Raw genomic sequence first — 25,679 nt, 5'->3', positions numbered from 1 at the left:
CGTTGCGCACATTCAATCGACCTCTTCCCTCCCTTATCCCTAACCCCTAACCAACTATCTCGAAATCCTCTTTATCGTCGATCATTTCTTCTTATATTCAGCCCTTTTCTCCTTCATCTTCTCCTTCTTCACATTCGCCAACAGCTCCAAATGCCCCGCACGTTCCGCCAGACTTCTTTCGGTTTTATTGATCAAGCCGGATGAAAGCTTCTTCATGGTCTTGCGCTGTTTGGCAAGCGCGGCCTTCTTCGGTGCGATTACACGAGGACCGACTTTTGAGGATGATCTTTTTGTTAAAATGTTAGTCAAGATGGAGAAGGGGAAAAAAAAGAAGGGAAATGTGGAAACGTACTTTTTGGCGGTAGTGGACTTTGCCTTTTTTAACGGAGCTTGAGCCATGATGGTTTGAGTAGAGTGTGATATAGTTTGGTCTTGTAGCTTGGAGACAAAGTCGTGAGGAAACTCAGCCAGGCAGATTGAAAATTCCTTATCGGTTTATCGCTCGATCACGTGACCTGACAGTATACTGCATGCAACATACCCCAGATTTCCACTCCGAGGAACCAATTGCACTTCTGTCTACGCAAGTGCATCTATCTTGTTTCTACATTGAGATCACTTATTATTTGCGATTGACCATGATGACGACCTCAGCTTGAATAGACTCACGTGCAGAGCGGGTCGCAGTGGATCGCAGCTTCTCCGTCCTAAAAGGAGCAACCGGCGGGGACAAAAACAAACATCTCCTTTAGGTTTGTGACTCGCAGTCAATTGTTCACGATTTATTTACTCCGTCTCCAGCTCCTTTTCTTGGAGACTATTCTATCTCCTTACGACTGATATTTTTTATAATAACATTATTCTCGGAGCTCCTGCCCCATGACGATAGTGTCCCGTTCCTGAACGAAACGGCATCTCCACTGGTCGTTGCAATTGGCACTCGGCATTCCTCGGTACAAAGAATTCGGAATGCTGTCTTGGTAGCCCTTTTACCATATGATCAAAGGATATACTCCGAATCTTATTGCTCGACCATGGATTCAACCTCAAAATCTCTGCAGCATCTATCCCCATCATCGACCACCCGACGCAACAATACTTTTCGCAGCTCTCCTCGGTCCAGTCCGCCGTCTGTCTATGTCCGTTCCCCGCCGTCTCCACCAGCAAGACCAGAGCCATTGAATCTTCAGACGCGACGGTTGCAATTGCGAAACGCGCGTTTTCAAGGTGCTCGAATCTCGCCAAATAAGGTGGTGTCTGATCGGTTCTCGACATGGCGGTCTACATCTCCGGCATCTGATATCTCGGTTGACAAAGAAAACCGACCCGCTTCCCCAGACGACGCTGTTGATCAACGACAACAAGACAATAGAACGCCCGGGTCGACTCCGGCCTCAGCACGGAGACGAGTCAGCATTTTACGAGAAATTCATGATTCATCTCAAAGGGGCCGAAAACTACGTCGTCCTTCTTTGTCACGACTCTTCGGACCGCCGCTCGATGTTTCAGACCACTCTGTAAATCAAAGATATTCGTATACATCCCCGTCATCCTTTCGACGGTTGTCGCCATATTCCATTTTCAGGGACAATGACGCGGATCCCCTGATGACTACCCAAAATCAGCACAACCGGTCATCGCCGTTGTCGACTTTGAACACCAACCGATTGAGAAGCAATAGTCGAGATAGGGCGAGCAACTACGCAACAGAGAGGTATATCGAGCATCTTGAAGAACAGCTAGCGGCTATGCAAAACCAATCGAGCCCAATGCAGGAGTCATATACTAAAACTCATGTCTCCAAGGTGAGAACATTGAATGCTGAAATCAAAGTGTTACGGCAGGAGGTCGCGGAATGGGAGGACAAGTTCGATATCCGAGTACATGAAGAAGTAGGACGTCGAACGGAAATTGAAAACAAGCTCCGGACCAGGATCATCTTTCTGGAAGGTGAGCTGGAGGATTATGTCGCGCGTATCAGGGAACTGGAGCATGAGCGAGATTTGCAGGCGCAAAAGTTACGGAACGTTGAATCTCTGAGGTCTACGAATCGGAGCCTGGAAAGACGCATTGATGTTTTGACCCAACTTCTCGCAGAGTCTCCAACAAAAGTAGAACCTCGAAGTCCAGAAGTGTCGCCCACCCGCAGTCCTGGTCCCCGCCTGTCTCGACCAAAATCCATGCTCCCGGCGATGCCGCTACGTCAAGACATTACCTACCAGCCCTTGGTCGATCCGAGCTCTGTTGTTACTCCAGAGGCGAGTGTTGAAACCCATCCAGAGCCAGAAGTGCCCGACCTGATTTCCGATGATTCTACTGTTGCTTCATCAGTATTGTCCCAGTCTAAACGTTCGTCTACGGCATCTCACCCATCGCCAATTTCATCGCAATGGAGTGTTCCTCTTCCATTCTCACCAGAGCTGCAGGGCAAGACTACAGGACGGCCACGGAATATGCGTCGGTTTCCATCGGGGACATGCACTTTGAAACCTTTGATATTGCCAACTACTGCTACTCCTACGCCCACATCGCCACACCGACCTTCTACTTCCGGCGGACCATACTCTTCGATCTACAGTCCTGGTTACGAACGAGGTGCGACAGAAGTTGCCACGGGACTTGTGCAAGAAGAAACATTGGCTGCCTTGGAAGGTCGTACACAGCATTATCAAGCATATGAAGATGCAATGTCGGAGCTGGAGGATGGCGACATGTCGGATTCGCCACTGTCAAGGAAGTCGGGACCTGATGTTAAACGATTCTCGACAACACTGTATTCTGAACTGGAGGAAGCAGAACGTAACGATGAATCAACCAGCCAAACTTCTCGGCTTAGCACTCCTGTTGGATCATATCGTCTGAACGTCCGCAGTAGCTACAGCACGCCAAAGGCATATAACAGTGTATCCTTATCTATGCGAAAAACTAGTGATGTTGACTTGGAAGCCGGTACGGGTGTCGGCCAAGAAAGAAAAAAGTCATCTTTTGCTCGAACATTGATTGCAGGAATATGGACCAAGACCGCCAAACAACTCAGCCGACTATCCTGGTGGGTCTTGGGATTCCTTTTCGGATCTGAACAGCGAAACGAGTGGATGAACGCTGCTTCTTCGTTACGGATGCGAATGAAACCAGAGACTCGACGTCGGTCTTCACAGCATGTGTGTGATGCATGCGGCCACGGTTCGCAGGACGTCAAACGTGCCAGCGGCAATCCGACGAACAACAATCTTGATGGCATCAATCGTACGATAGTTATGTGGACAAAGCTCTCAATTGCGATGATAGTAGCTTTTGGACGTGCTGTTCGTTATGGACCTGAAACAGTATTATTGGAGAAACTGGACAACGAACTAAAACGTAGCTCTCGCCCGTCGTCAGTTCATCAGAGGCCGGCCAGAAACAGATCAATCGAGACGGATTCATTTGGTCATCACAACAAGGATGAATTGGAGACTCCACCTAAGAACACATCGGATGAATATACAACCTGGCCGATGAAACCCTTGACAGTTGAGGACTTTTTCATCACCTGATCAGTCCGTCCTTCTCTCACCAACCCATGGAAAAGGAACACATCTAATGACGAATGAACCATACAAAAGAAAAGAGGACCTGCCCTGAGAAAGTGGTAGTTCGAACCGTCGGATATACTCTTTCTTTTATCTCCCCTTTCGTAGGGACGGCGCTATACCCTTTCACTTCGATATGAAGGGGTACTAATCATTCTTGTAATTATTATTATTTCTATCGTGTTTGATAATTGTAAATAGGTATACATAGCAAGAAATGAATCGATTGAAGTGAAGAAAGTTCTTTCTTTACCGAAACAGAAAGTTTGACGTAATTGCCTAATTTAGGTATGTCTTGCCTTTTACGGAAACCCCATCTTATGATCTTATACCGTCATGAAATGCGACGACCTTTACAGCTAGGGACGACGTCAGGATAAAAGTGAGAATAAATAGTTCATTAGAGATATACAAGACATTAATCACAAGTAGACGTACACAAAAGATTTTGTGAGGGGGAAAAAAAGGGATTAAATTCTCATGACTCCATTCGTTACAACGACTATACCACGCCGCCCGAACGAAAATGTACATAAACTTAATGTATGACATAGACAGGTTTGTTGCTTGCTTGCGATGCAGTCGAAATGAAATCAGAGATTGAGTGACCTGTCACCTCCGACTGGAGGGGGGGGGGGCAGGACTCGAGAAGAAACATCTACAAGAAGGATAAAGAAATCATTTAAAAGGCCAAAAGAGCGGCGAGACCGGCAATAGCACCAACGGTACCATAGCTGACCATGTTACGGTCAGCGGCACCAGTGTACTTGGGCGCAGCAGGGACAGTGTTGGGCACAGAAGTGGGCACGCTAGGAGAGCCGGTGCTGGTGGCCCAGGGGACAGAGACAGTGCCAGTGCCGAGAGGAAGCTTGGTGCTCTCAGGGCAGATGACGGTGGTGCTGAGGGAGTAGTTGACGACGGTGCTCCAGACGGGAGTGGTGGAGGGCTTGATCACCGCGCTGCTGCTGGGGAGGATAATGACGGTGGTGGTGGAGGGGGTGGCGGAAGCGGCGGGAGCAGTAGAAGAGGAAGCAGAAGCAGAGACAACAGGAGCTTTGCCGGCGAGGACACCGAATTGAGTGGTGTACTGGTAAGCCTCGGTGGTCCAGTCGATAAGCATGATTCCGTATCCGCCAGTGGAAGTGGCGGAGGGGTCGAGGCCGCTGGGGGTCCAGGTGAATTCACCAGAGTTGGGGACCTTCTCGGCGACGGTCAACATGGGCTCGCAGTCGGTGGAAGGACCCTTGCAGAGAACCAAAGCAATGGGACCAGGGGTGGTGGGCTCCCAGGTGATCTTGTAAGCCTCACCCAAGGTGACAGGGCTGCTGGTGTCGGGGAGGTAGATGGGGTTGCCACTAGGACCGGCACCGCTGGCAGTTGGGTTGAAGGGAGTAGGATAAGTGTAGGCAGAGACAGTGGCGACGAGGCCAGCAGCAACAGCGAGGAACTTCATTTTGATGTTGTTTGTTTGTGTTGGTGACGATCGTTAAAATCGAAACGTTGAAGAGGTTGTAGTTAGATGATGAACTGGAAGTTCAATTGAAGCAAGGATTGTTGTAAAGAACGACACGAGTCAAAGGACCCTATTTTCCAAAGAGAGACTGGAGTGAGGTTGGAGAGCAAGTGTTGCGTGAAGAGAGAGAAGGAAAAGAAGAAGAAGAGAAAAGCACGGGAGGAGACGAGAGAAATACTCTCTGGGAAGGCGGCTGCCCTAGGTGCTGCGGCTCTTGCCTGGATTCCCCCTTCGCGATAAGTACCACGATTACGATACATTACAATTTAGCCCATTCCGCATGCTGATTGGCTGCATGGACAAAATATACACCTGCATTACACGTGAGGCCCACCGTTAGCGGTGTGGAGAGGCGCAGCTCGAGGCCAATCAGACTTCAGTTTTACAGGCAGCTGAACGGGGCCAGCAATAAGATTTGAGCCTGATGGAGCCTAGCCAATGTTACCCTGCCGTCTACATAGAATATGCTGTGTATTTGGCCTGTAACAGAGCGTATTCAGTGTATTTGTATTGCGAGAAATTGCCTGCGTGCTGCTTGTGTGCTGGCCCCGTGCCTGGCTAGCCCCGATCAGGTAATTGCACCCCCACTCGGCCCGTTTTCTAATTTCCGATTGGCCCGTGCCTGTGTTCCCCTTTCTTGCATCTCAACGGACGCGGTGACACCTTGACACCTTGACACCTTGACAGTTGACAGTAGATATACGGCCCTGTAGAAAGTAGCACACTGTCAAAGACATGGACGGCGTTTGTGTCGCTCGCAAAGATCACGTCTGATTGAGACTCGTTCAACAGGGCAAACATTCCCAAGAGTGGCGTGTCTCACATACTCCATCGCCAAGTCCCATTCCATATTAGCCATAATATGAGCTAATATGGTAATTTCGGAGTCATAACCGTATATTAAAAAAACATAATAAACACGAATTAATTCGCATTAACTGCCCCGTTAATTCATTTAGGATTTGATTGCTCACCAGAGTATTGTCAAGGTGGTCATCATTCTTGACCGTATATTCATACCATTCTGTTCGTACCTAGGTACGCAGTAGGAATGAGGAAATTGTCTGGTACGTGCTAGCCGCAACCGAGCAGCGGTGACAGCAAAAGGAGACTCAGCCACGGTATTACGCTCAATACGCTTATTTGATGGCTGAATGTCTGAGTGTTAGTCTGCTTACGTACTTCTATAATTAGACTCTGGTAGAGCGAGCGCTGAGTCAGGATAGACTTCCTCTCCTTGTACGGCTGTACATAGTACGTACAAGGTTCGGCAGTAAACGAAGAGAAACATTCAACCTTCTAGGGCACAGTTTCAAAATAACAACACTTTCATCGATATTACGCAGTACTTTGTCATGCGTCTAGCGAGTCAGCCAATATCATTGTAAGGCCAGTTTTGACTCTACAACACCGGCCCGCGCAACGGCATGTAATGCGCTTTAATCAGTCTACTGAGAGATCATCATTAAAGGACTCGCCAATCATCGTTGTCGGAAGTAACGATCCTCCTGAAGATCTATTCAAGGTTTCCGCGTTTGTCAATCACTTAATTCAATATCAGTGCCAATTATTGAGGCCAATCGTTTTAGCTTTCAGTCGTGCAGAATCAGATAGTTGTGCCATGTTTCTCAGGCACCGATCGTTGTTACTTATCAGAACCGGACAATCGATAAGGATCGCATTCCTATCTCGAACGATCGCACATAAGGTTCTCATCTTCAGATATTGTCGGAATGCGATGAGGCTTGACTTGGACACCTGGGTTCTTATCAGAGAAACGCCCTGTAGGAGGATTTCCCGCTGGAATCTCCCAAGGCTCAGAGCAGTCTAGGCGAGTTATGTTGTCGCAATGCTATTATTATTATTAACTAGCTTGCGAGTACTCGAAATTCGCTAGCACTTGTGTCTTTTCCGTGAGTATGAAGTATGTAGATGTCGCGTCCATAATCAAGCGCTTCACGTATGTGGTTGACATTCGGATTTCTGACGAGAACCCAGGCAACACAAGTAACAAACATGGAGTTTAACAATACTTGAACATCAAGTCATCGCTCTCGAATCTTTTGTTCCCCCCGAGTCTCCAGCTGCCAAGCCTGCGCTTAGTCAGATGGTAGAGCTGAGCACACACAAAGCGCGGAGTAACACAAGACCGGGGGCATTTAGGGCTACGGCCGAGAACACCCCATGTCCATAGTAAACCCTACATTGTACACAGTCAAGCTTTAGAATAGTCCAAGTAAAGTTCGATACTATCCCACCAATATCTAGATACAGTAATACAGTCGTGTTGTTTGCATACGAGCTTACGGGCGTTGGCTTCTGATCCGGATGAACTCAGATCTACAGTGTAGCCAGCTCGAATCGTAACAGGCATCGACAAGTACATAAGGGCACTTCGCTTCCCCTCAGTCAAACCATAGATATCACCAAATAATAACATCTTCAATTTTAAAAGTCGCCAATCACTGTCCAATCAAGCTATCCAAATGTGGTCCAATTGCACAACAGTAGGACCAAACTGTCCCGCTGACGGCTCAGGTCTCAGTTACCCTCCCAACCTCGCAGCAAACATCATATTTGCAGCCTTGTTTGGCTTCTCCCTTATTGTGCATATCTTTCAGGGCTGGAGGTTGAGAACTTGGAGCTTTTTGGCTGCTTATGCCCTTGGGTCATCGACAGAGGTTGTGGGGTACATTGGTCGGATATTGTTTCATAGTAATCCTTATGATCTGAATAGGTAAGTATCCTACAGGTTTGACTATTGGACTGAACTTCCAAGGTTTGCTAAAGGGTAGTGTAGATTCTTGGTGCAGATTGTGTGCTTGACAATGGGACCGGCCTTCTACTCAGCCGGACTATATCTCTGTCTTGCGAGAATGTACGTTTGATTTTTAACCATGTCTTGCTGCAAGCTAACTTTATGGCTATAGTGTTATTGTATACGGCGAAGAAATCTCTCGCATCCGCCCAGCATGGTACACTCGCATCTTCATTACCTGCGACCTCATCTCACTGGCACTCCAAGGCGGCGGCGGAGGCGTAGCGTCATCAGCAACAAAACCCTCCACTCTATCCATGGGAAACAACATCATGCTCGCCGGTTTAATTTTCCAAATAGTAACTCTCGTCCTCTTTGCGGTACTGTGTCTCGAGTTTTCATGGCGCGTCCACCGTTCCCCTCATATGAAGAACGTCCAGTTCCGTAGTCTTCGCGACAGTCGCCGGTTTCGCGGCTTCTTGCTTGCGGCTGTTGCGACTTTTGTGCTTATTTTTGTACGATGCGTGTATCGTGTTGTTGAGCTTGCTGGAGGATGGAATAACCATTTACAGAGAGAGGAGGTCCCTTTCATCATTTTGGAGTCTGGGTGAGTCTGCGTCTTTAACATTTTGATTATACAAGTAAATACTGACGGTGGGCGATGTCTCAGAATGATTACTGTCGCTGTGTTTGTATTTGCTGTCTACCACCCTGGCTACGCTTTCAAGGACGTCTTTGGTGCTTTACGTGCTTCGGTCTCTTCTAACGACATTCAAAAGGGTGAGATTGTCGAGATGCGGCCGGAATCAGTCGAGACTCTATTCCGGCCGAATAAACAGGCTGCCTCAGTCTAAGTGCGAGGCTATATCTTATGGTTCTTTCCCTTTCCTAGGTGCATCAGAGGAACTCCTGTGTTCCGTGTTGGCTTTCGATTCTTGTTCCAATTGCATTTCTGTTTATCTCTCTAGACCCGTGTTGACGACTATTTTGCGTCACTCATTTGTACATATATATTATGTTATTATTATTATATGGGTTTTGGTTATAATTTCATTTTCCTATTTTCACATTCTAAACAATCATGTCAACTGATAGGTAAATTGGCAAATGGCTGGCCATGTGTACCTACGAGTCCCCTGTTAGCATACAATTTATATTATACCTAGATATGTCTTAGAAATGACCCTTACCCACTATTGTTAGAAGATGATTCCTTGACATGCTAAGACAAGCTATTTATGAACGTCCGAAAGGATAGGGTTCCTCAAATCACGTGGAATTGCCCGTTCAGGAAGGCACTCAAAAGATGATTCATCCAACAAAGGTATACAAGATGTCGAAACAAGACTAAATCAGTTGACGAGATAATGAAAAAATTTCAGTTCAACAGAAACGGATGCATCCTAGGTTCGTGATTGGATCAAACTTTTTTCCTCTTTAGGTGCAGAAGATTGACAGTTTGAGCCAGCTGTGCAGGATAGGCTCTCGGCCGTAGTCTCCTGGCCCTTGTACATAGCCCTGAGACAATACTCTTCAGGTACAAATCCTTAATACTTATAATCGAGTATATATGAACCTACGTGCGGCTACTATCTCCTGACTTTGTTTTCAGATCGAAATAAATATTTCTAACCTAACTGCCGGACTTTTTGAACTTACTATTTTACCAAGTCAGCTACAATGGCAAACCGCGATTATTACGGCACTGAAAATCCTGAGCTATGGAAGGAAAATACCACGAATGACACAAGTAACAAAATGTCGACAGCAATTTCTGATCCGGTAAGGTTACTTGAAACTGATCTGATGTTCAAGGATTCTAACGACTGCTTTGGACAAGACCATCCAGTCGTCTGATCACCTGCAAACGCCTCAGAACATGTCTTACGAGCAGCAGCAGCAGCAGCAACAACAACTCCTCCAATCTGATCTGTACCGAGGTACAGATCCTCAGATGCCGCAGGAAAGTGAAAGGGGCCTAGGAGCAACCGTGGTCGGAGCAACTGGAGTATGTTTCTTATTTTTGTAACTCCTCGTGATCGTTTGTATCTAATCCAAAGCGTAGGGAGCATTTTTAGGCCACAAATTTGCTGAAGACTCTGGCCATGGCACTTTGGGTACAATTGGCGGTGGTGTGGCAGGTGCGTTGCTCGCTAATGCAGTCGAGAGCGTGGTCAGAGATTGCCATGGAGGACATCATCATCACGAACGTCATGATCGCGTGAGGGAGAGATTGGAACGACGATTGGATAGGTTGGGTTAATAGAATCGCCGTGAGCTAGTGCTAGATTTCGGTTCCAAGGTTTATGTGCCATTGCATTTGTTTGTGATTTACTGTTAAAATTTTATATTAAATGCGCTTTAAGTTTTGATTGATCTTTCTCATGAATCTTGCAATCTCGACTTCACGCTTCGATGTAAACTACAGTCTTTGGAAGAGTAAGCTAATACTTAATGGGAAGTATGCTTACACCGGTCTTCTCAAGGGCGTTTCTAGAGCATCAAACTGTCGGTTGAAGATGAGACTCATTTCCGGGGAATCAGTCAGTTGCCTCTCCTTACTCTGCTTTCTGCTGTCCCTTTTTCTCTTCCTCATCCCAGACGGGAAATGGGGCTAGAAATTCTCTTAGTCAAGAGACTATCCTAGTAATGAAAACTCATACAGGACACAAATCAAGGGTGTGAAATTACGGCCGAGTGCTTTATATCCAGATTTCACCCATGTAGACGACGGATTGGCCTGTTAACATATAAGAAAGGTGACTTCAATGGTCTGCCCATCATCTTCTCATGAGACTACGCAGTCACTCGTTTACATCTCAGCATATATTGGCCTACGACAACAGGAACAGACTATTGCCCCTATATTCTTTGCTGATATACACCATGGATCCGCATGAAGTATTGTCTATTATAGAACTCGCCACATACCTTCTGTTGCTCCCAGTTGTGACCTACCTCTCAATCTACTTTCTATGTCTCACCAGAAGATCACGGTCAACAGCATGGCTGTACCTACATGCTTTTACTGCCTGTCTGTATGAAGTCCAGCCTGAATATATCCACATACTGACAAATTATAAGCCAAGGTTGTCGGCCCAGCTATATCAATCTACTTGGTCAACGAAATTTCCACGACTTCCAATTCCAATTTGATCATGGCCTCGCAAATCATCAATCAAATCGCACTTGGTCCGCTTCTTTCAGCAACACTGTCATTCGCTAATAGGTCTTCACCATTGCACCGATCAAGAGAACAATTACCAATGCAGTCTGTGGAAAGCCCAAACAGCAATCCATCAAATTCCTACTCTTATCAACCTATACACCATCCCCTCCCACCTCGTCAGCATGCCATAGATGGTCCCGTGCAAACTTGGTTCCTTCGCCTCCTCCATCCAGTGATCATGGTTGGATTGATCCTTGGTATCATCGGTGGTGTGGACCGAGCACCGGCCAGTTCAACGGGTCAAGTCAAATTGAGTGACTATCAGAATGGTATCACAATGGCCAAGATCTCGTCAATCCTCTTTCTGCTCGTGACAATATCTCTTTTTGGGGTAGTTAGTCTACGATTTTTTCGACTACAGCATCAAAAAGCGAGTTTATCTCCAACTACTGCTAGATCTACCGAGAAGACAACGATCCCTGATACGGTTTTGTTAGTCCTGGTTACTCCGCTTTTGTTCGTCAGAGTCATATATACAAATTTGTGTAGCTTTGATTTGGACAAGGACAATACCTCCGTTATTAGCAAGTTCGATCAATCACAAGGGAGTTGGGTGATTTATCTCTTCTTGACTTTTATTCCGCAGATAGTTGTTTTGACTGCATATACAGGCTATGGAATCCTAGCATGGAGGGCTGGTCGGAACGACTTCTAATGACTTCTGATCTCGTTCCCGCCTGATCATATCTAATGCTCGGTTTATGGGTTGGAATTGTTTCTTATGTCTTGCCAATTTTAGTTGACGGCTTTCATTCAGTCTTTCAGTTGGAACACCTTGGTTTAGAAGGAAACCCCTTTCAGTGTATCATTATTAGTCATAGATTGTGCAATGCGTCTCTGTCCTATTCGCCCGAGGCTAAAAATATGACTGATTTTCTATTACGTATCCTTGCATGTCCACATCAGGTATGTCAAGGTTACCGTAATACTCCTGGCGGAAACATTGACTCCCATGACGCCTGTATCAGTCATCAGTTTGTGGTTAGTTTTGGTTTTCAAGGTGTGGAGCAGACATACCCAGTCAATTTCTAACTCTTCTTGATAACCTTGATCTAAAAAGCTTCCTTGATGTGGATAGCTCTCATTGTAGCCTAGTGTATCCATAGGGGTCATGTAATGATTATGGCTGGACTTCGGTAATTTAAGCATGTTGCCAGTAGGATACACAGTATTAAAGTGATAGGCTTCCCGTGGTACGGATGTCGTAGGTGTGTGAAATACAGATAGACCCGGTGATATCCACGGCTGTTTAGAGCTTTGATCATGACTAGCTTGATACCCTGGATTTTCGAAAGAATTTAATGGCAAAGACCGCATATCTTCACTAGAAGAATATGATTCATTCTCAATGGCACCATGAGCAGCCGAATGTGTTCGCGCTTCATTCGACTGCGGTTGAGACTCCTGGTCGTGCCCAATGTTCAGTGGTAAAGTAGGATCGGAATCATCTCCAACTTTCTGCGGCGTGATTAAGATCATTCTATCGGTCAGCGTCACCGGAGATCTCAACTTCCGCACTTCCCGGTATTCATTCATCCGCCTAATGATTAAATTCAGAAGATAGCGAGCTTTCACGTCTCTATGAGCGATCAACTCGTGATATATTGGTGGATTTCCGAGCGTAGGAAGATCAGTGAGACTACTCAACGGATCTGCAAGGATAATGTCGAGACAGCGCCAGATACGATCCGCCTCCTTGCGTAGCGGGAAGGTAAAGACCTCGAACAGTAGTAGTAAAGCCATGTGGTAGTGCTGATATGCTGAAGTATACCATGCCCATAATCGGAGGTCCTCTGCTGTTTCGAGTTCAACGGCTGCCTCCAGCGCCTCTGCGCCTTTGATGAGCACGATCTGGCGTAAACGATCGGGAATTCTGTATGTGACACTGTTCATATATCGATGGAGAAGATTGAGGTACAATAAGCTAATGAAAAGATCCATTGTGACTCTTGCCGCATGTTGTAAAGGCTGTTGCGCAGTAGAGTTAAGAACGCTGTCGTATTTATCATGCATGTCCTTACTGAACCTCTCTAACTTAGATATCGCTGCTGTAATGGTCAACTTTTTAAGATCGACCTTCTTCCGAATCACAAGGCAGATGCGATGCATTTCTTGACATTCAAAACGTATTACGGAAAAAATCATGTCATTCCATCGAGGCCCAGTATCGATGTTGGAACTGGGTGAAAAGGACTGAGAAGGGGTAACCTCCCACGGTAATTTGGTTGAATATCCGTTTGGCTGAATGAATGGCCGTGGTCCCTGTACCTCACTTGTCCTCCAGTCCAGATAGCATATTTGATACCAAATAAGGCGCCGAACCTGGCACTCTGCAGTCGAAAAGCCGTATTCTGTTGGGTCACGATGATAACCCATGCATTCTGCCAATCGAACGGCTAACCCTACCAAGGCCGAATGGGCGCGAGATATCCCGTCAACACATAGTGGAAGCTGGGTGCAGGTTAGTACCGGAATAAGCGAGGAGTTAAAGGGACCTACTAGATAAGTAATAAATGCTTGAAGAGTTTCGGTCTTGTTAGACACCAGCAGATTTGCCTTGCTCAGCGCAAGCTCAGCACCTTGTTTCAAACGGTTCGTCATTTCTTGCGTAAATGATATCGAAGTTTCCTCTTTAGACATGCTCACAGAAGCAGCGAGCATTACCACCAGGACAATGGCCCCTAGAGATGCTGGTATATTGGTCCCAGTATCGATAAGCTCCCAGAGTGTCTCGTATCTTTGCGCGAAAGTCGGTCGATGCAATGTGCGTGCTACCGGATGAACCGATACCCAGTACCGCTCAAGCAACTTGTCTGCTGTGGCCCTTGTAGGTAGGAACGTGAGCCAATCGGCATCTGGCGCTGGTTGTCCCAGTAAAATGCAAACTGAGGGTACATTTGATGATATGCCGGACTTGGAAGTACAGCTGTGCGAGGCTGTGGAAGCCGGGCTCTGGTAGACGGGACTCGCCTTTGCCGGACTCCTGGGCAACTGGTTCTGAAGCGACTGCCCGAGCTGAATGATAAACGACGTTAGAAAGAACGAAAGCAGATCAATGAGAATATAGCCCGCACCTCATCACCAATTCTAGGTCGATAAAGCCCGCCCACTCTCTCTGATAGTTGAATCATTCCCAATGAGACCCCCAGATCATTAACATGCTCTGAGTCGTCTTCTGCATACGCCGCGTCTGGAATAGCAAGTGCCGTTGGCTCAAGGTATCCTTCTACATCGGATTCATCTCCGTAACCGCCGACCTCACCTTCCAAACTTGCAATTGGGGCCCCAGAAAGCTTTTGCAGCCGGATTTGTCTTTTTTCTTGATCCTCAATCCTTCCCAGTAGCACTTTCTTCTCGAGAGAGTCCTTTGCATCCTTCATTTCGGTCAGTTTCCGACGTAATTGAGAGTCGTTGCCCTCGGACGATGCGATGTAAACGCATTGTCGGTTCTGTGACCGACAATTCATACAGACCTCCTAGTAATCTATAGTCAGAAAACCGAGATTCATTTGCCATCAAAACAGCATGTACCTGTTTATCGCATTTCAGCTTTCGTCGTCTACATTCAAGACACGAGGTAATCACTCGGTATCGGCGACGGGCTTTCTCACGGGTTGGCTTTTCGAGGATTTTACTGCTAGTATTTGAACTGCTGATGGTGTCTGGCGATGATCCTCTCCAATTGTTATTTGAGCTTTCTCTGTTGTTCTGATTCATTGCTTCGATCCCCACTTTCTCTTCTCTGCGTAATCTTAAAAATCTGGTATCAACATATGAATGGGTTATTTCTCTTTTGGTCGACGCATAAATGATTTATGAAATATCTATTTCATCGTCGACTTCTTTGGCTAGTCCTTGATCATACCCAGAACAGAAGACCATAGAAGAGAATTAGAGGAGAAAAAGTTGAAGATACTGTAAGGTTTAAGAACGAAAATCTCCCCACTTCACATTGTTTTTTCAGCTACCTTACCTACCCTCGACCTATGCTTCGCTGGGAACTAGTGAAAGTCTACAAGAGCCCTAACTTGTTTGGATTATCATTGGCCGCTTGTTTGATATTTTCAACATACATATCCCAAGTGTCTGAAACAGAAAGTAGATATTCTGAACAAGCTCCAAGGCAAACTCCTGTCCCGCAGGGCCATGCCAAACAGATATGTTCGATACGTAGTGTAGCAAGAAAGTGTTCCACATCATGATATTCTATAGAACTCCGGGGATGGATTACCTAGCTAGCGGAGATTAGTTAGGGCTGAATCATGGCGTTCGCGCCTCTGACGTGATACCTTCAGCTACAGAGGGTATTGTGGCAAAACTAATGCTGAAATACATAGGCTTAAAAGCTAGGTTATGAGACATAGTAGTGGAACGACTAACTCTTCAACTTTTGATTTGCAAATAATCCAAGAAACGTGTTTTTACCTAAATAGGGAAATGGAACTCTCCCTTGACTTTTCGGCCGTAGCAAAGCCACCCTATTGAGTGGAGCCCTTAGTTTATGTTTAAAAGAACGCCAGACAAGGGTCTTTTCTTCGGCCGTACGCCGTCTTTTTTTTCCTCAGAGATAATATCTTATTTATTCCATAAGACTCTTTATACTAAGTATCCAACGTTGGCAAAAATAAGCTACCTCCTCTTAGGGTAGGGCAAACTATGTTGGTGGTAACATGTAGGGTTATTCTCTCATGCATTCCTTATCGCTGTTGTTCCAGTGTTGCATTTGTCAATTTGAGATTTTTGATTCTTGTATAGTAGATATACTTGTGCTTGACCCCCGTCCGTTTCCATGCTTTCAAAGTTATAAAGCATCCTTGGATTTTTATGATCGAATCATGTAGCTGGCGACTCAGCACCCTTAAGATTAAGATAACGGATGGACTATGAATTATATATATAGCACAACTTCATGTCCAATGCAGAACAGAAAGGGCCTCATGCTCTAGAATTAACTTGGTCTATAATCTCGTGGCCGGTGTAATTCCACTATTCGCGACATGTTTGGGCAGATGTATATGGAATACCCCGGTTTTTGATGAGATCAGCGTTTTCCTGTATGACAATGTAAGCTCTTGTGTCGCTATTAAGAATCTAGTGACAACGTACCATCAAGTTGATATACAGCCCATCGCTAACATGCCATGCCACATGGCAATGAAAAGGCCTGATACCCGGATTGTCTGCCTTGTACTCAATAACAATATATGCAGGTTCGTAGGGATATCCCTTTTCCACTATCTGCACATCTCGAACCTGAGGATTATAAGGACGGGTGACGGTGCCATCCCAGTCTCCTTTTCCCTGTGCTAGAACCCAAAAATTATGTCCGTGAAGGTGCATTGGATGAGCGAGAGGGGTGAAGTTACGAACATAGAGTCGGATGGTTTTGTGTTTACCAAAGTCGAGGACATTCCATTGGGGATCGTATGGGTAAGATGTATTTCCTTCTTTTGCTAGAAGAAGCAGAGGGTGACTGCGGCGACCCTGTGTTTAGAAATAAACCAACCTGATGTGTGGATAGATCAAACGTACTTGTAATTTGCAGTAAAAGAGATGTTGTTAGCAAACCATACCATAGCCCCAGTGGCGTTGGCACCGAATGTAATGTTGATATCCTGATAAGTAGTGATTTCTGTAGGAAGAGCTTCGGGGAAGAAAGGTTCTGTAAGCTCCAGAGAGTCTTCCACACAACCCTGCGAGGAAATATTGTAATTGACCTTTGTTGACTGTGGAACAGAGTCTGTGTCTGCATCATCATAGTAAATAGCAGCTAAGGAGTGTGCCTGGTTTGCGTGGCTGCAATCGCCAGGGATATCGCTGCGCATCCAGTACGCCTTCTGAGATTCGGAGCAATCTTTCCCTTCCACGAGAACATCAGCACGCTGGCCGACGCCGAGAGTAACAACTTTCGTTTTATACGGCTTGATCGGGGCGAAGTCAGCCGCTATGAGGGTCATCTCATGATCGTCAATAGTAAATTTCTGTAGTGCTTCGGCACCGGCATTTATCAAACGTAAACGATGAACTTTGCCAGACTCAAATTTGAATTTTGACAATCCGACATTCGGCACGCATTCTGTGCCGTTCGCCAGAGAGCAGTCAAAGTTCATTTTTCCATTGATGAGATTATTGTCCGAGTTTGGTACGTCCTGGCTTCCAGTGTATCTCTGGACGAGGGGATAGTATCTCGTATGAAAATAGTCCGTCTATATACATATCAGTCATGATTTGTACAAGGTTATGGAATCAAAATAGATCGTTGGGCCAACTAAAAGAATGGGCCCGACGTCAATGTCATATGGTACATGTTCAGGTCCGTAGATGATCATAGCTCCGAATGTTCCGTCCGCATACTGTGCACTATAGTGCGAGTGATACCAGCTTGTGCCGTACTGATCAGCAATGAAGCTGTATGTAAATGACTTGTCGGGTGCAATTGGGCACTGCGATACTAAATCAATTGTCTGCTGGCACGAGGAACAGTTGTGGAAAACACATTGCCTACTGGACGGGACACCATCGAACCAAGGTGTCTCTCTTTGGAGCAGCCCATGCCAATGCATAGAGGTGGCTTCGGCGCTGTCTTTAATATGGTTGGTGACCGTAACCTAAGCGCAAGACACATTAGTTTTAATAGCTTTAATAAGGGTTTGACAGTCTACCTGGATTGTATCACCCCAGTTTGCTTCGATAGTAGGACCCGGGAATTGACCATTGATGTACAACCCTGTCTTGTTAACACCATCCGCCATCATCCACCCTTCCATGATGTCGAAATTGTAATGCCTAAACACGTCGGTATTGGGTACATCGTCTTTGGGACTTGTATGATTTGCCCAGGGATAGCCACGAGGAAGGGGTTAGACATACGTAAACGTTAATATTTCCATCAAAGAGTGGTCTTCAGGGCTTGGTCTTACATTGTTTGTCAGGAATTTCGGCAGCCGAGGAGCATCTAGAGTACCCAGAACCGAACCACCTAAACGCATTGTCTTTATTCAGCGAACATGGAGTAGAAAACGTGTCAACAGTACTTGCCATTTGTGACATTCTGAGAAAGTCTAGCTACCAAAGCGGTAGCGTTCAGGATTGAACTTATTAGAGTCATTTTTCCTACTCGTTGAGACAAGAAGGGAGAGTTCTAGAGGACTTAGTATTCTTTTCTACGAGAGCAGGTGTATAACTCATTTTATATACTTTTGAGAGATAATATCTCACTATGACTACAAGTATATCGTCATGTCTAGTTTGATAATTTGCCCAATTTGCAGGTGTGTCTCTTCAGGGGTAGTGCAGAGAATAGCTGGAGATCCGTAACGGCCGTATAGAATGTTCCTTCGAAACTCTATAATATGCCAATTGAATAAAGGATCTTTCCTATCTAGTCAGTTTTCCAGAGTCTCTAATAATCTTGTTTAGGAGAAGTCATTCAACGTCGCTGGGAGCTAGGGCTACGGTCTACGGCCGAAGCGTTCTTTCTGTCTGATTGGCTGCATCCGGGACATCTCCATTTAGGAAGTTCTCAGGTCAACATCATTTTAACCTTATAGAATAGAGTAGACCCCTCTTCAAGAATAAAGCTGCTATTAATCTAATAAATCTGGGGTCGATCCTGCTATCTTGATCAAGTCGGCAGTTGAGCAATGCTACCCTCGTATCCTTTGTTTACGCAGCTTAGTTGAATGTCTAGTCCACTATTGGTTGTCCATTCAAACGAAACAGAAGAACGGCGATTCAGAAAGAACCCTGGTAGGCTGGTACCATAAAATTCGATATGACGCACATCACTGACGAGGGAGATGCAGTCACGATGGATAGTGCTTTCCAGGTCATTAACAGAAATGTTACAATAAGGAGAACAGGATGGGTAGCGTCGAGAAGAGATTGTAAACAAGAAATCTTCCATAAAGAGGGGATCTCTGTTCTCCATTCTAGTGTTCAGAAGACCGCTTCTCTTGAAATAATTCATGCATGTAGTCAATAGGTACTAGGGTAGTTAGTGTTTGATATGCCAGGTATGTGGGAATCAAAAATAAATACCATTTCTCACCTAAATCGAGATAGAAATCCAAATCAAGACTTGTAGGCTATTCGCTTTCATGGGCTAGGCTTTAATGTCATTTGGGATTGGGCCATTCATGTTCCTTGCTATCACTGTGAAAGTGACCGAAGTTGACATTATTGATAAATTAGGGTTATTACCCGAGAGGTTGCTCTTAAGCCCTAAAGAAATGCAGGGTCTTTTATACATCATGACATTTTGAGCAGAACTTGATCGAAGAAAGATCGATGTGATCTTATTTTACTATCCAACGGACCATTACTTATCCACGCCGGCGATATCCCTGTTGTATCGTTCAAAGGGAGACCATATCCAATGGTTCATCGTGCCGTTCAAGTCCACAGTGTTGATTCAGTTGTAGATGGTACGGTTGTGTCAAGGTAAGTACAATAGTAACATAGAGAATATCCGAGGAAAATCTACTAATCAAATTTAGTAGACAATTTATAATAACAAAGGCGACAATAATCAAATCATGGATGTTCTATTCTATCGTCCTGGACGAGAGTATGTTCTCAGGGAAGAAAGAGGTCGTGGAAATTGAGAGAGACTATACTCCTTTTGTTGGTTGGATGGTGATTGCATTGCAGGAATCTGCTTGGATAAATATATGTTATTCGGATTATGTCTCCCTCTTTTTCCGTTCTGATTTAATTTTGTTTGGAATTTCGCCAAATAAATCTTGACCTCTGAGATCCAGCTCCAAAAGTCATCCAGGTTATGAAATAACGTGACACTACATAAGTAAGAATTGATGAGCCTTCATGAATAAAAGTCAGATTCCGACCATCTATGGAAAACTGCTTGCATCCATAAACCCCAGTTGTATCTAAAACATTGAATCCATGGCAAATGCCGCAGACCACACACGAATAAGTCCATGCTCTCGATTCCAGTTTCTGCCATCAACCTTCAGGTGCTGGAGTACGACTCTGCCATTGGAACATGGAATAATCCTTGTGTTTAACATCAGCTTTCCCCCTCCATCCTCTATCCCTTTTTGCTGGCTGGTCGCCCAATTCTGCAGCAGTGATGTTCTGCACCTGAGCCCGGCGACTATGGCCATCACCATAGAGCACTCTATATTCAAAAGGTCCAAGAGGAACATTCGCCATATCCTCTTCCTTGAAAACAGCGACAAGCCCCTGATGACGACACAGTGCCACAGGTAGCTTTGCACGATTAGGTATGATCCTAATCTCGATCAAGTATACGCCGGGATCTGGAATATACATCACCACGCGTGCCCATTCGTTTGTTGTTAGCCGCTCAGTTGCCAGACCGATTCTTTCTTTGTATTCTGGGTGGAGCCTTGCAGTGAAGATGACTGTCGGATGGAACTCTTCGGAACTCAGAATCTGAAACTCGACTGCCCACATGAGATTTTGCTTGGTGTATTTGGGAGGATGCAGGAATTTGTCTGGATTATATGGATCCATAGCCCATTCAAAGGAATATGGTTCCGAGTTTGGTACATCTTCAGCTGTTGGCGGCGCTTGATGACTGGAGACAGACTCGGGGGTCAACGGCTTGGATGGAGGACACTGGGCATATCGTGGAGGCAATGGTGGATCTGATGGGTTGGAAAGTGCATGAGCGAAGTTCGGTGTCGTGTCGTCCGCGACATTCCTCGGCCACATCACACAAAGACACGATCAAAATGCCTAGATGTCGAGAAGATGGATCTCGAATAGCACACTGGATATGGCGATGACAACTGTACTCGACAAGAGGAAAAGACACTTGCTGCGACTTGTTTGAAAACTGTCAGGAAGTGCAAGAGAGCTGAAGGGGAAATATCAATGCCCAGACAGGCAGTCAGAAAAGGTAAACATGGCGGGCACAATCATTGTGATTTGTTGTTTGGGGTTGTCGTTTGACGGTAACTCCCAGTGCACACCACCATACACTCTCCAACTCATACAACAAAGAACCTCTCTTTTCAGACAAGTATGCAAGAACGTCTCTATTTCTCCTAATCACTAGATCCTACAGAAGAATCATCTGACTCATTGAAAATCTTCTTTCCATGCAAATATCCTTCCTGTTCAATCTTGGCTGGTGCAGTCTCACCGGCATACTCTGCACCATCTCTCACATACCATTTGGCAAAAAGATCATTCTGGATCCATATCACCTTTCCCAAAGCCTTGACCAGGGCTATCTTTCGGTGCAGTTGCATTCGAGGGTGAGACAATATGGCCTCGGTGAAGGTATCTTGGATGAACGAGAGACAGGCTCCTATATGGATGTATTCGACATGCAGTGGATGTTCCCGTCCTTGACCGACGTGCATCATACTGCAAAGTATTGTTAGGATATATATCGCTGTGAAAGGAATAAGGAGGTCCCAACATACCCAACTTTATCCAGATACTCCCAAAACTCCATCTTACTCGGGTCCGAACACAATTTGACCAGATATCCCCGCAGAAACATTTTTCGATGCATGATCTGTGGACTATCCTCGCTGGGGAACTCGTCTAGAGGGCCTTCAAAACTTGTACTTCGCGTCTGGAAGGCTCTTGCCGTGATGTCATATTGAAGAAGCTTGCGGTATACGATATTGACGACCGCCGGTATTAATGCTTTGATATATTTGGATCCGCTGATGAGCGCTTCAATGTCATCTACACAACGTATCAGCACAGGCTCAGGTTGCAAGAAGTTCGCTTGGCACGCGTACTGGAACTGAAGTCCAGGAAAGTGTGCAGGTAGTGTATTCTGTCTTCCAGGTTGGTATACAAGTCCTTCCGGTCGATATGCTGGATGGCGCGCGGCCACGACTTCATAGGACATGATGCCGTTGATTTCGTCGCGTCTGCCGAAGGAGTCGGCTCCGAGATTATCGGCACTTCCACTGGACAGCTACTTTGAGTGCCAGGCATGTTGGACTTGGTCGCTTCTGGCTTTGCAGGATATTGTCAAAGGGGAAGTACGGGGTTGATTTGCCGCTGTGTGTTTGAGACTAGCCGACGTGGAAAAAGCCGCTCCACTGTCAATAAGAGAACTGTGATAATCAATCAATATTATTCCAGAATTATGGATGCATCCTGCATTTATACGAGATTGACCCAACCCCCTGGCGTATGTCATAGACAGCCAACCAGCGATAATCCATGAAGCGAGATCACACGATCGTTGTAAGGCAACAATCTCCCGCAAATTAGCCTACGGGGAGGTCGCTAACCGCGAAGGATGCGGCCTGTGAGTCGATGCTATTGCGAGAGTTTGAGGTATTTTGCTCTTCCGGCCTACACCATGTTATCCGAGGGTGGCATGATCCTTCGGGTTCCGGCGATAACACGGCGACAGCCCTAATATATCTAGCCCAGTCCGCCACCCCCCGTTTATCGATCTACGTTCCATCTCGTATGTTCTTACGAACTTAGCGACTCCAATATCGATCAGCTAGTGGCCCTGTTCAGCCAGCCAACTGCCGCGCCGACTGCCGCTGACGGGGCCCGGGGGGGGTTGTTAGATAACCCTACATCTCCGCGACTGGCTATTGGACACGAGACACGAAACATCACTTGATCGTGTTTCTTTTCTTGTAGATAGATACTCGAGCATAAGATGGGGAAGATGGAGACGTTCTTCTAACTAAGTCCGGACTGTACTTAGGTTGTATGTACTGTTTCCGGCTGAGCGGATGCCTGAGGCATCCGCATAGCAAGAAGTCGCATGCGGAACATTGTCACTCTCTGTTTTCAGCAATGATATTGTCCAAGTACGTAGCCTGTGCCTTGAAATGCATTACCATAGGTGCCTGATATAAGAAAGAAATGTAGTTTCTTTTTTTATTTTTTTCTTTTGGTTTTGTTTTCGGAACTTGTCCTTCCTTTCTTTGTCTTGTATTGTATTTGTGCCTGAACTCTAAGGCAGATGCTGCGGTTAGCCCTAAAGCAACCATTCAATGAAACAGGCAACATTCTTCGTGTCGTCGACACAAGTTCGACAACTACCGGTGAATAACGAAAGCCTAGACTATCAAGGGAAAATATGTTGATCCCGTGGTATTTTGTTACGCTTAAATCTTCAAAGGGATCAGCAAGATCTCGGTATGCGCGTGTCAGGATGGTCTATCAAATATCGGTCGTTGACTCCCGTTCCAGATATAGAGGTGCCTGAATTAGGCACCTAGTTGTATAGTTCATATCCATGGGCGAGAGACCCATGTTGCAGTGCATTTATATTTCTTAAAGAGTTACTCTCCTGTCGAAAACATCCGTATCTCTGTACTCACGTTATACGAGCTTGTAGTGGGTGGATTGAATGCCTTATGCGGCTAGGTGCTAGTAGCAACATCTCGATGATGTGTAGTTTTAGGGCACCTCAGTCGAGGTCTCCGCATTCCTCGTCTCTATCTAGACCTTTGCTAGCTAAGTAAGTTATACAGTGTATTATGTAAGTCTGACTCGCCGTCAAGTTAACGTTAGTTAACTAGTTAACTTGGTAAGAAATTTATACAATGGGTTTTCCTAATCGGGTAACCGAGTCGTGGCTGCCTTTACTGCTTTTGTCACGGGATCTGTCTTTCTCCAGCTTCAACTTCGTCCACTCTCTTCCTGTCTGAATTCAGACACTCGATTATATCGCTAACCAATCGATCCGTTCTCTTCGCCAGTACCTTTCAACCAGACGCCGAGTCTACTCCACTGTTACAGTTAAACATCTCGCCCCTGTTGCACAGTATACGCCCTCGACAGAGGTCGACATCCACCAGATCTCTGTATCTCCGTTGGAGGGGTCGGGGTTACCTTATTTTTTTTTTTTTGGGTATCGCCGCTCTGACAGGTCATTTCACTGTTATTACCGAACCTCTACTTCACTCGCATGGTGCTCTGGCAGTCTGCTTTCGGATACCACCTGGCTAATCCCGCTGAGTACTTATATCGCCAAGTCGTTCCTCAGATCTGAGTCTATCGATCGTCGGTCGTCCATCGTGTTGTGCCAGCTTCAATTGACTTGAAGCAGTTCTTTCTCGACATATCTATACACGCACACATACATACCTGTTTTTCCTTTCAGCACTGTTGACTCGGTGCCAACATGATATTCTCAAAGATGCAAAACATTACCCTGGCGGCACTTGCCACATTTATGGCTTTGGCTCAGGCAGCACCAGGAGTGTAAGATTTCTTCTCTTTCCTGTATGATGATAACATTCTGATTATTATTATTACAGTCGCGTGGAATCGCGAGATCTGGCCTTTAATTACAACTCCGACAAAGTTCGAGGCGTTAACCTGGGTGGATGGCTGGTCCTAGAACCTTGGATTACACCCTCACTCTTCGAACAGGCAGGAGAAGGTGCCGTGGATGAGTGGTGTTTGTCCGGCGCCCTCGGTGCTGATGCTCAGGGCATCCTGTCTCAGCACTGGAATTCATTCATCACCGTCGACGACTTTCATCAGATCAGTGCCGCCGGTATGAACCATGTCCGAATCCCTATCGGATACTGGGCTGTTGTGCCCCAGCCCGGGGAACCTTATGTTCAGGGTCAGCTTAGTGTGCTAGACCAGGCCATCAATTGGGCGCGTGATGCAGGCTTGAAGGTCATTGTGGACTTGCATGGTGGTAAGTTGTACTATTCTTCCTTTAAACTGGCAAATGTATCATGCTGAAGCTAGGTTATCAGCCCCTGGATCACAGAACGGTTTCGACAACAGTGGACGTCGCGGCTCAATCAACTGGGATAAAGTTCCTGAACAAATCAACGTCACTCTGGATGCAATCAGGGCCCTTTCTGAACGTTACGCTACCCAGTCTGATGTCGTTACTTCAATCGAGGCGCTCAATGAACCCATGACAGTTATGGGAGATGCGGGTGTTAACGTCTGGACCTTACAACAATACTACTATGACAGCTGGGGACGTCTCAGAGAAGTCAACCAGGATACCGCTCTAACCTTGCATGATGGCTTCCAGGATATCGGTTTCTGGAATGGATTCATGGGTTCTGGTTCCGGTGTTTGGAACGTGATGATGGACACCCATCACTACGAGGTCTTTGACAATGGTCTCCTCTCACTCGACATCAACGGCCACACCCAGACCGCATGTTCTTTTGGAGACAAAGTCGCTGCTACCGACAAATGGACAATCGTTGGTGAATGGACCGGAGCCATGACGGACTGCGCGAAATACCTCAATGGCCGTGGAGTCGGTGCTCGATGGGACGGAAGCTATGGATCTGGAAGTACCTTCCACGGCAGCTGTGATAGATATTCCCAGGGTGAAGTCACTGCTCTCCCGGAAGACGTCCGCACCAACCTTCGTCGCTTCATCGAAGCTCAACTAGATGCATATGAAAAACACACCGGCTGGGTGTACTGGACTTGGACTACTGAGGGTGCTCCTGAATGGGACATGAAGCGTCAATTAGCAGCTAACGTATTCCCTAACCCAGTGTCGTCTCGTCAATTCCCTGGACAATGCTAGTTGATCCTACCTTCCGATGGTGTAATACTTTAGCTTCATGTTTTTATCATTCCTTATTGAAACTGTTTGAATAATTCCCTTTTTCTCTCGCACGTCTCTTT

The 25,679-nt window shown here is 46.0% G+C and overlaps 10 protein-coding genes across 10 annotated transcripts, besides 2 other annotated features; 4 read left to right on the top strand and 6 right to left on the bottom strand.

Moving 5' to 3' along the window:
• Positions 1 to 81: 81 nt before the first annotated feature.
• Positions 82 to 399, bottom strand: TSTA_017550 (uncharacterized protein; the record flags this gene model as incomplete). Its single annotated transcript, XM_002483869.1, has 2 exons — positions 82 to 286; positions 353 to 399. 2 exons carry the CDS (start codon positions 397 to 399, stop codon positions 82 to 84), a joined length of 252 nt encoding a protein of 83 aa, XP_002483914.1.
• Positions 400 to 933: 534 nt separating this feature from the next.
• TSTA_017540 (uncharacterized protein) lies at positions 934 to 3,801 on the top strand. The gene has a single exon (XM_002483868.1). The coding sequence runs from the start codon at positions 1,035 to 1,037 to the stop codon at positions 3,534 to 3,536; it is 2,502 nt and encodes an 833-aa protein (XP_002483913.1). The 5' UTR covers positions 934 to 1,034; the 3' UTR covers positions 3,537 to 3,801.
• A 155-nt stretch (positions 3,802 to 3,956) lies between these two features.
• Positions 3,957 to 5,204, bottom strand: TSTA_017530 (GPI anchored serine-threonine rich protein). Its single transcript, XM_002483867.1, has one exon. The coding sequence runs from the start codon at positions 5,023 to 5,025 to the stop codon at positions 4,255 to 4,257; it is 771 nt and encodes a 256-aa protein (XP_002483912.1). The 5' UTR covers positions 5,026 to 5,204; the 3' UTR covers positions 3,957 to 4,254.
• Positions 5,205 to 5,256: a sequence feature (CT-rich).
• Positions 5,257 to 7,571: 2,315 nt separating this feature from the next.
• On the top strand, positions 7,572 to 8,697 carry TSTA_017520 (uncharacterized protein; the record flags this gene model as incomplete). The annotated part of the gene is made up of 4 exons (XM_002483866.1): positions 7,572 to 7,822; positions 7,886 to 7,963; positions 8,016 to 8,450; positions 8,514 to 8,697. The coding sequence occupies 4 exons, from the start codon at positions 7,572 to 7,574 to the stop codon at positions 8,695 to 8,697; spliced, it is 948 nt and encodes a 315-aa protein (XP_002483911.1).
• An 826-nt stretch (positions 8,698 to 9,523) lies between these two features.
• Positions 9,524 to 10,106, top strand: TSTA_017510 (uncharacterized protein; the record flags this gene model as incomplete). The annotated part of the gene is made up of 3 exons (XM_002483865.1): positions 9,524 to 9,625; positions 9,684 to 9,851; positions 9,909 to 10,106. 3 exons carry the CDS (start codon positions 9,524 to 9,526, stop codon positions 10,104 to 10,106), a joined length of 468 nt encoding a protein of 155 aa, XP_002483910.1.
• Positions 9,733 to 9,757: a microsatellite.
• A 1,883-nt stretch (positions 10,107 to 11,989) lies between the features above and the next one.
• TSTA_017500 (uncharacterized protein) lies at positions 11,990 to 14,789 on the bottom strand (the record flags this gene model as incomplete). Its single annotated transcript, XM_002483864.1, has 5 exons — positions 11,990 to 12,031; positions 12,090 to 13,523; positions 13,572 to 14,087; positions 14,147 to 14,548; positions 14,604 to 14,789. The coding sequence occupies 5 exons, from the start codon at positions 14,787 to 14,789 to the stop codon at positions 11,990 to 11,992; spliced, it is 2,580 nt and encodes an 859-aa protein (XP_002483909.1).
• Positions 14,790 to 16,058: 1,269 nt separating this feature from the next.
• Positions 16,059 to 18,180, bottom strand: TSTA_017490 (multicopper oxidase, putative; the record flags this gene model as incomplete). Its single annotated transcript, XM_002483863.1, has 8 exons — positions 16,059 to 16,124; positions 16,179 to 16,545; positions 16,605 to 17,278; positions 17,342 to 17,523; positions 17,578 to 17,680; positions 17,735 to 17,886; positions 17,993 to 18,051; positions 18,107 to 18,180. 8 exons carry the CDS (start codon positions 18,178 to 18,180, stop codon positions 16,059 to 16,061), a joined length of 1,677 nt encoding a protein of 558 aa, XP_002483908.1.
• Positions 18,181 to 20,039: 1,859 nt separating this feature from the next.
• TSTA_017480 (uncharacterized protein) lies at positions 20,040 to 20,774 on the bottom strand (the record flags this gene model as incomplete). Its single annotated transcript, XM_002483862.1, has 2 exons — positions 20,040 to 20,306; positions 20,349 to 20,774. 2 exons carry the CDS (start codon positions 20,772 to 20,774, stop codon positions 20,040 to 20,042), a joined length of 693 nt encoding a protein of 230 aa, XP_002483907.1.
• Positions 20,775 to 21,109: 335 nt separating this feature from the next.
• Positions 21,110 to 22,022, bottom strand: TSTA_017470 (uncharacterized protein; the record flags this gene model as incomplete). Its single annotated transcript, XM_002483861.1, has 3 exons — positions 21,110 to 21,434; positions 21,494 to 21,764; positions 21,821 to 22,022. The coding sequence occupies 3 exons, from the start codon at positions 22,020 to 22,022 to the stop codon at positions 21,110 to 21,112; spliced, it is 798 nt and encodes a 265-aa protein (XP_002483906.1).
• Positions 22,023 to 24,021: 1,999 nt separating this feature from the next.
• On the top strand, positions 24,022 to 25,578 carry TSTA_017460 (exo-beta-1,3-glucanase (Exg1), putative; the record flags this gene model as incomplete). The annotated part of the gene is made up of 3 exons (XM_002483860.1): positions 24,022 to 24,266; positions 24,323 to 24,714; positions 24,776 to 25,578. Exons 1-3 carry the CDS (start codon positions 24,187 to 24,189, stop codon positions 25,576 to 25,578), a joined length of 1,275 nt encoding a protein of 424 aa, XP_002483905.1. The 5' UTR covers positions 24,022 to 24,186.
• Between the last annotated feature and the right edge of the window lie 101 nt (positions 25,579 to 25,679).

The sequence above is a fragment of the Talaromyces stipitatus genome, genomic scaffold, assembly GCF_000003125.1.
Source record: "Talaromyces stipitatus ATCC 10500 scf_1105507295549 genomic scaffold, whole genome shotgun sequence".
Taxonomy (NCBI): Eukaryota; Fungi; Ascomycota; class Eurotiomycetes; order Eurotiales; family Trichocomaceae; genus Talaromyces; species Talaromyces stipitatus.
This window is presented reverse-complemented; position numbering and strand designations above follow the sequence as displayed.

Bases quoted from the DNA above. Each gene is read 5' to 3' on its own strand.
- TSTA_017530 (XM_002483867.1), bottom strand. From the start codon at position 5,025: ATGAAGTTCCTCGCTGTTGCTGCTGGCCTCGTCGCCACTGTCTCTGCC.
- TSTA_017540 (XM_002483868.1), top strand. From the start codon at position 1,035: ATGGATTCAACCTCAAAATCTCTGCAGCATCTATCCCCATCATCGACC.